Source organism: Pseudochaenichthys georgianus, chromosome 22 (assembly GCF_902827115.2).
Source record: "Pseudochaenichthys georgianus chromosome 22, fPseGeo1.2, whole genome shotgun sequence".
NCBI classification, from domain to species: Eukaryota; Metazoa; Chordata; class Actinopteri; order Perciformes; family Channichthyidae; genus Pseudochaenichthys; species Pseudochaenichthys georgianus.
This window is the reverse complement of record NC_047524.1, coordinates 2485455-2494638: the sequence shown is the minus strand read 5'-3', so window position 1 is coordinate 2494638 and position 9184 is coordinate 2485455. Positions and strand designations below refer to the sequence as shown.

At 40.5% G+C, this 9184-nt stretch overlaps 2 gene segments (V, D, J or C); one reads left to right on the top strand and one right to left on the bottom strand.

Annotated features, from left to right (window-relative positions):
• The first annotated feature begins 4138 nt into the window (after window positions 1–4138).
• LOC117467757 (Ig kappa chain V region 3381-like) lies at window positions 4139–4671 on the top strand. The segment is given in 2 exon segments: window positions 4139–4184; window positions 4361–4671. Coding segments are annotated over 2 exon segments (357 nt in total).
• Window positions 4672–5218: 547 nt separating this feature from the next.
• On the bottom strand, window positions 5219–7631 carry LOC117467976 (Ig lambda-1 chain C region-like). The segment is given in 3 exon segments: window positions 5219–5767; window positions 7229–7400; window positions 7617–7631. Coding segments are annotated over 3 exon segments (510 nt in total).
• Window positions 7632–9184: the final 1553 nt, after the last annotated feature.

Here is a 9184-nt window from a genome sequence, read left to right as displayed (position 1 = left end):
TTCTGACACATCCAGTCATTGATTTGTTCAATGCACTTACTCAGTGTTTGAATTGGAGCATAGTCTCCTGGTGAAATTGTTACGTACATTTGTGTGTCATCTGCATAGCTATGGTAACTTATTTAGTTGTTCTTCATTATCTGAGCCAGTGGTAGCATGTAGATGTTAAAGAGAAGAGGCCCCAAGATGGAGCCTTGAGGAACCCCACATGTCATATTTGTCAACTCAGATGTGTATTTACCTTTAGAAACAAAGTTGTTTCTATCCTTTAAGTAGGATTCAAACCAATTTAGAACTGTTTCCGAAAGTCCCACCCAGTTTTCCAGTCGGTCTAGTAATATGCTGTGGTCAACAGTGTCAAACGCAGCACTGAGATCTAGTGAAACTAACAGTAAGAACGTGTAACGTGTAAGAACGTGTAACGTTGCTGCCTTCTTGGCCAGGTCAGCATTGTAAATGAGATTTGTCTCAATGTTTTCATCTAGTTAAATAAAGGTTAAATAAATTAAAACAATGTGTTATAAAGCCATGGAAAGAGATGCTCGATGCAACTTAGAGACAAAATGAGCAAAGAGAGAGGAGAAAATAGACGCAACAAGTCCACAAAGAAATGCAAAATGATGAGAAAGAGGCATGGCGCCACAAAGAAGTGCTAAATTACTTCATAAAGATGCAAAACAACTACAAAGAGACCCAGACAGACTCTAGATTGTTATACAGGCCGACTGCAAAGCGATAAAGACTCACAAGACAACTTTGCTCCGATGAAGAAGGGACTTTTATGTCACTGTATCTCAGATTCTGTGCATGATGTGAAAGATTCAAATGTCTTTACCTACTCCTATGTCAACACAAGAGGGCAGCATTGTTGTTTTTTCATGCAGATGTAACACAGACAACTCTCAGAGAAGATTTGTTGGGCTTGATGCACAATTATCCAGTTTTTAAATAAGGTTACAGCTGGTACTGGTAGTCTACATCCAGGGTGAGATACTGATTTGAGTCTACAGAGAGTGCATTAACCAGCCTTTACAGAAATAGGGTTAGTTTAGTTTAATGTTCAAACTGTTCTTCATATAACATATTTTACATTCAGTAGCTATGTTTTATTTCTCTGTCTCTGAGCTGTAGTGGATTTGAAATGAAAGTCACTCCCACCACCAAGAGCTGAAGATGCATGAAGTGACTGCTGTATGGGAGCTAATGTGGGCCTCATTGAGTCATCCAAGAAACTCCCTCGTATGAAACAGCGTACGATGCTGAGCTGTGACCTGACCTGAGGTTCTGATACGCACCACCGGCACAGATGCACAGAAACTACATGAGCCCCAGTCAGAGGGGAAGTGAAACTCAAATGTTCCCCTTTCCTAACCCAGATGTTCAATTATATACATTTAATTGATTTATTTAAAACAAGGGACAGTGTACATTAATCAACATATTAAAAACATGTAAAAGTACTCGAATTAGCCAAAAGGCTAGTTTTCATCGATAGTCCCTTTGCCAGATGGTGATAGACATCCTAAAAGCAATAATAAAAATACCACAACATTGTTATACCATTGTACACATTTACAATAGATTACATCACTGAATACAGATAGAAGCAAGTTATGATAATAAATAAATAAAACATTTACAATACACACTCATACACACACCTACACCCACACATCAGTGCTGACACTGTTGATTATTAATGAGCCACTTTTTAACACTGTGCTTGAATGTGTAGTAGGATGAGGATTCTCTTATTGGTTGTGGTATTGAATTCCATTGATGGGATGCGTGGAATGAAAAGACAGCCTGGCTGAATGCGCTTTTCCTAAATGGGATGGTGCAGTCTCCCCTAGCCGCACCTCTAGTAACCCTGGTTGAGGTGGACTTTAGGCTGATAAAGCCAGCCAGAGGAGGAGGAGCCAACCCACGAGTGATCTTATAAACTAAGCAGATGTTTTTGTAAACTATGAGATTTTCCCAGCTGAACAGATTATACTTTTTAACTATGTGACAATGATGATACCGGAATGGCTTTTTGTCTAGTGTTTTGAGTGCTTGTTTATACAGCGATTCCAGTGGTTTTAGAGCTGTAGAGTGTGCATTAGACCAGCTGATGAGACAGTAGTTGATGTGGGAGAGGACCATTGAGTGAAAGTATAGCTTAGCTGCTGCAAATGATAGGAAGTTTCTAATGTATCTGTAATTTGACAGATTGAACTTTACTTTATTGCAGACCTTTTTGATATGGGTTTTGAAATTGAGGTTTGTGTCAATATGTACTCCTAAGTACTTGTACTCTGAGACAACCTGAAGTCTCCTCCCAGAAAAGAAAACATCTTGTTCTGTTATAATGCTGTGGCCCTTGGAGAAGAACATACACACTGTCTTTGAGACATTTGGTTGCAAACAATTATTGTTAAGCCAGGATGTAATATTCTTCAACACATCAGTGACCTTGGTAGCAGCCTCTTCTGCGGTTTTGCCATGAGTAAAAACAACTGTATCATCAGCATACATTAATACATCACAATCTCCACACACAGAAGGCAGATAATTTATGTACATACTAAACAGGATTGGGCCCAATATAGAGCCCTGCGGTACTCCAGTTGACAAACATAGTGCACTAGACTTATGGTTCTCAATTTGAACACATTGGGAGCGGGATGAAAGATACGAATGAAAGAGGTTGGTGAATTCTATAGAAAAATGTAAGTTGAATATTTTTTGCAATAGGATGTTGTGGTTAACAATGTCAAAAGCTTTCCGTAAGTCAAGGAACACGAACCCCACAACCCCACGCCTGTCCATTGATGCCTTAACTTTCTCCATGAAGAAGCATGTTGCTGTTTCTGTTGAGTGATTAGCTCTGAATCCAAATTGCATTGGATGCAGTGGAAAGGAGCTGTTGTTAAGATGATTGATGATTTGTTTGAAAATCAATTTCTCAAATACCTTGGATACTATGGGTAAGATACTGATGGGCCTATAGTTGGATGTCATGAGAGGGTCCCCACATGGTCACTCAGAAAAAAGGGCATCTCTGATGAGAGATTAATGTAAAACAGGGTCTACAGTGTGACACTATGTGACTAGTACTGTGTTGCACATTTATTAACCAGGCAATACATTACAATGCATAGATCAGGGCTGTCTTGTACATTTTTAATTGGCCCTCATCGAATTCTAAAAGTATAGTGGAATATGGCCCACACCTGAAACTTCAGCTTGTCTTATATTATACTTCTTAAATATATATGTTGACATATATTACATAGTAGTATTCATGTATTAATAAGCCCACTTTTCAAATACATTTAAGTTGAAAACATTTTCTAACAAATCTTACTTGATAAAAAAAAGCCCAATAACTTATTTGCATAACAAGCTTGAAATATATACTTCATATTTCCCTTATCTTAAGCAATCTGAGGCTTCTGTTTTAAGGAATGAGCTGCCAACACTTGTTATAACAAAATAAATGAAACTCTATCGAGAGCTGTGCGCTTTTTTTCTTAATTCATATTCAGGTAACAAACATGATTTACCTACATTTGATTGATTTAACTTGTAACTTAATTTATGAGGCAGAATACCTCACCTCTAGTGAGTGGCCCAGCCCTTTGTATGTGTGTCTCTGTGTGGCCCCTCATTGAGGTAACATCAACCAGTCTTGACAGACCTGTTAGATATTAGATGTCTCTGTTGCATGGCATGCTGTGTCTCTATTCAGTGGGTTTGATAACAAGAAGGGACATCCTCGAGAATCAAACACTCAGTGGATATTGAGTTCAATGCAGATCGATTTGCCAGCGGGGGAACTGTTAAACTGTTCATGAGATACTTCAGAAAGAAGTGGAAACAAGGAAAGATGTTTGCAGAGAAAAGAAAGTACCTCGAAGAGCATTACCCTCACATTTCAGAGTGACTCTGAATGACCAAATGATGTTCAAGAGATGTTAAACCGTAACTAAAACTCACCTCAACTGCATTTTGGTTCCTCGAGGACAGGTGTCTGTGTGACGTGTGACATGTCATTTGCATGATTGTAATGCTTCACTGCTCCTCACAGCTTTAAGGTCTTGTGTCACGGAGAGTCTGAACCGTGTTCCTGCACTCATCCTGAGAACTGGAGATCATGTTGTCAGTAGCTCTGCTTGTCATGTTGGGCTTTCTGTGTCAGGGTGAGAGACTTTGAACATGTATCGTCTGAAATGATAGGAGTAATGTATGTGTGGTTCAATGTGTGTCTTTTCTTTTCATGTTTGCATCCAATGTGCTTTGTCTTTAACTCTTTCTGTTATCATTTAAACTGCTGCTCCATGTTGTTGGTTATCTAACATTTCACTTCTCGTTTCAGAGTCTTCTGCCAACAAGTTCCTGACTCAGACGGACACATCCAAGACTGCTAGTCCTGGAGGGACTGTGACCATCAGCGCTACAGGGAGCTCAGATATTGATGCTGATCTCAGTTGGTATCTTCAGAAACCTGGACAGGCTCCTAAACTTCTTATATACTCAGCATCAACTCTGTTCTCTGGGACTGAGCCTAGATTCAGTGGTACTAGATCTGGTGCTCAGTACACTTTGACCATCAGTAACGTCAAGGATGTTGATGCAGGAGATTACTATTGTCTGGGTGATCATGGTGGTGGCACGTTCACACAGTGATTTAGAGCCGTACAAAAACCCCCTTCAGTCTGAAGCAAAGCGTCCTGCTGCAGCTGCAGAGGTGAAGAGACTGAGAGGAGGAGAACTGGTCCAGTGAACACAAGAGTCATCAAGCAGAACCACCATGAATCCAAATAAAGCTGACACACACTCACAGACACTCTTCAACACCCTGTTTAAACTATATTAATGTCACCCTGAACACTGAGCTGACAGGAACTTCACCAAACACTAACTCCATATTCACACTATGTTGAAAAATAAATACTTAAAAATCTAAATATAAACTCTCAGCTCAGATTAAAGGCTGATCTTATTTATGAGCCATAAACTTTCTGTCTCACTAAAAATCAAGTTCACATTTGGATCAAATTCTTAATCACGATAAAACAGTGCAGTAACTTTCCTTCACCACCTCGTCAATTTCATTGCCAATTAAAAAATAACTATCCAAAGCTTTATCTTGTTCTGCTGATAGAAGTGCAGAATGTTATAAAACCTTTTAATGTCTTACTAATTTAAATAAAACAGCAAACACTTCATCATGTTATTTATCAGAGAAAGCTTTATTAGGAACATCCTGAATCATCAACATGACAGTTACTAAGCACACTCTCATCTCTGCTGAGCTTCACACATCACTCTCTCAGTTGCTGCTGTCCAACACTTTACAGCAGTTTGTTCTCGGCCACACAAAGCTTCACTTCCTCTACACACATTACAGCTCCTGATGATCAGAGCAGCATGTGTTCCCCTGGGCTCCAGCGGCCCCTCTAGCCCCCACACTGGCTCCTGTGGAGGGACTGGGTCTGGCTGTGGGCATGATGGAGGACCTTGCAGGAGTACAGCTCTCCTGACACCCAGCGCTCCTGGCTCAGGCTCAGGCTGCTGCTGCTGCTGTAGCGTCCGCTCTTCTCCTCCTCCGAGCTGCTCAGGACCCCCTCTGTCACCTGTGTGCCGTCCACCTCCCAGCTCACCACGGCTCCCTGAGGAGAGTAGCCGGTCAGCAGGCAGGCCAGCGTGAGCGAGCCCCCAGAGAGCTGCTCAGAGGAGGAGGGGGCCAGCAGAGAGACGGAGGGCCTGAGCATGGAGCCCGCTGCAGGGGAGAGAGACACAAGGAGCAGATGAACTTCCAGTGAGGGACAGACGCTGTGAGACAGAGTCCATACAGGACACATTCAAACATTCAGAGGCTTTACTGTCATATGCACAGTAGCTGCAGGGAATCAGAACCAGAGTCAGAATGCCTTTAGTAGTCCCTCAGAGGGGACATTCACGCTGTCACAGCAGGAAAGAGCCAGAGACAGCTTCATGTTACGGAGAAGCATGCATACAAAAGTACTCAAGTAAAACAAGTTATAATATAATAAAAAATACAATAAAAAGTTACACAATTTACAAAATACACATCCTGTAACAGTTCTGAGGATTTAGCAGCCAGGTACATATTGCACATATTGCACATATTGCACATATTGCACATGTTGCACATGTTGCACATATTGCACATGTTGCACATGTTGCACATAGGCGATGTAGATAAGGCAATGAAAAGCCCAAGGCTCCTCCAACAATGCAACGTACAAATATGTAGGACATAAAACAATAAAACATATTTTAAAAACATTGAAATAGTGCCAGAACAAACAGGATGAGGAAGGAAATGAGGGTTTGATAAATAAAATAAAATGTTAAACTTGATGTTTGGAGTCAGAGTGTTATTCTGTAGCTCTCGTCAGAACAAGAATTATACATTGAAGGCACAGGACAGAGAAACTGGGGTCAGCTGTGAGCATGAGCTGTGATCACAAGAGGAGCTGAGGCCTGGGAGAACACGAGGGGTTCATTCATCAAATCAAACGGTGAGACTTGATATCATTCTGGCATTTAAAATAATGACTCTTCTTCTTTGGCGCTCATCAAAACTCCTGAAGAGCTACATGAAGGTCAGCAACGTGATGAAGGCGTTCATGGAATGATCATTATGTGAAAAGCTTTCTCTCTGCTTCACAATGTTTCAGAATGAATAACTAATCTCTGCAATCATTTACTGTTCAGAAAAACAAAAAGTAACATCTCATACAGTTGAAGACTTTGCATCTGTTTGTTTCACTTCCTTTGAACTCTTTTAAACTGACGGGCTGTGAACGCACCCTGCAGCGACTCTGAACGTACAGAAACACACTTTAACGTGTTTTAACGGATCCTCAGCAGATTTGATATGAAACACTTGTTGAATGTTAAAATATAAATGAAAAATCACAATTAGATGTTACGACAGAGCAGCTGTTCTTTGGTCAACTGTGAGCTAAAAATGTTTTTATATCTTATTAAAAAAGAAAAGTAAAACGTTCATATAATTCACCGTAACATCTTCTTCAAAATTAAATAAAACTAACTTTGCTTAATGTTTTTAAATTCTTCAGACAAGCTTTAGAGATGTAAAAAAATATCAACATAATGTAAATTATCCCAAATAATGTCTTGATTTATCAAATTCTGATTCAAAAGTAAATGTAATGTTTTCTGTTAGAAAATACAAATCTCTGGTACTTACAGTGAACGATGAGTTTGGTTCCTCCACCAAAAGTCCACCACAGTGATACAAACTCATTGAGTGGCCGTACAAAAACCTCCTGCACTGTCAGCAAGCATGTATCAGTGAGAAAGCTCCCTGATCTCACTGATAACAGAGACACACATACAGGTTTCAAATCAACAAAGCTTTTCTAAAGATATGGATTACATCTCTGGAAGAATTAAGATGATTTATGTCATTTCTCATCACTTTTCTACACCTGCCAGAGAAGCCATTACAGTCTTCTACACAACTAACTTTGTCAGTTTTATATTAGTTTCTACACGGTTAAATGAACACGAGGCTTTTCAATAATAGTTATGAACAAATGTATTTGAAACAGAACTGAAACATGTTATTTATCTACAGTGAATCTCTGCATGTATGTTAATGTCAGACAAACAGACATATCATACCAACCACAGTGGACACAAACTCAAATCCTCATCTCCACTCCTGATATAAATATGTTCTTCCATTCAGATGATAGACGGTGTAAATCCAGACAGTGTTCCTCCTGGTTTCGTGTCCCACGTTGCCTTCAGTGTGCTGAGAGCAGAGACATCATTTCCATAGAGAGGAGGCTTTGCATGGTCAGCTGATCCTCCAGTGAACTGAGAAGGTTTATAGTCCTGTGAGTTCAACACTGCAGGACTCACATGTGTCAGTCAGCAGAAAGCACCATGACTCTCATCACCATCCTCATCTGGACGCTGGCCTGCTGCTGTTTCACAGGTTCATTCACTCAGCAACATTTCAAACATCATGTGCTGCCTTTCCTCTCCTTTCTTTCTGCTGACAAATCAATGATCTGTTTCTGTGTGCAGGATGCAGCGGTCAGACTGTGACTGTGACTCAGCCTGCAGTCGAGACGTCTGCTCCAGGATCCACCGTCACTCTCACCTGTACAACCAGCACAGATATTCCTAATGTTTATTGTATGTCCTGGTATCAACAGAAATCTGGACAGCCTCCAAAGCTCCTGATAAGATATACGAGCACACGTGAATCAGGAACAGAACCTCGGTTTAGTGGCAGTGGAAGCAAATCTGACTTCTCTATGACCATCACTGGACTGAAGGCTGAAGATGCAGCAGTTTATTACTGTCAGAGTCTCCACTACATCAACAGTGCTAATGTGTTCACACAGTGATTTGTCGTCGTACAAAAACCTCCCTCAGTCAGACTGCAGAGACTCTGAGCTGTTACAGCAGGAACCACCTGCAGCTGCTGAAGAGGAAGAGACTGACACAGCCCACTGAACTCAGAGCTGACAGGAACCCACCCAGCACTACTCACTTCTTATTCTTAAATACACATATGTTAATGGATTAATGAGATTAAACCCAGTCCAAAACACATTCTATGTAAAAGCAGCATTACACACAAACCTTATTGTGATCTCTGCTTCCCCGAATTAAAACAACAAACGCTCTTTAGCTTTCCCCCACATGTCTCCACTCGGTGTGCTTCACAGCAGGAGCATCTCTGGCCTCTCTGGAGTTATTATTTCATCATTATTATAAAGATCCTGATTCAAAATGACAAAGATCAATCTAATGAAGTCTTTAAAATGTTAAACGGTGGCTGATTAAAACCCTCTTATTCACATCAATCAATGAACTTATCCATTAGTTAACCTCAAATTCACCTCTTAGTTAAAAACTTCAGGTTTTCTAACAAACAGTTTCATTGAAGTTTCGGAAATGTTTTTTTGTTCCATTATTGAAACCAAAAACAGCAGGAACATCCAAGAGACGTTGAGTTTGAACATGATTTGACCCCTGACCCCCCCTGCACCACCAGTGCAAAGCAGAGGCTTGAGGACGAGCAGACGTACATCACAATCAGAATCAAGTTTATTACCAGATACTTTGACAATACAAGGAATTAGCTTTGGTGTCCGGTGGTACGGACATAAACAATCCAAGAAGA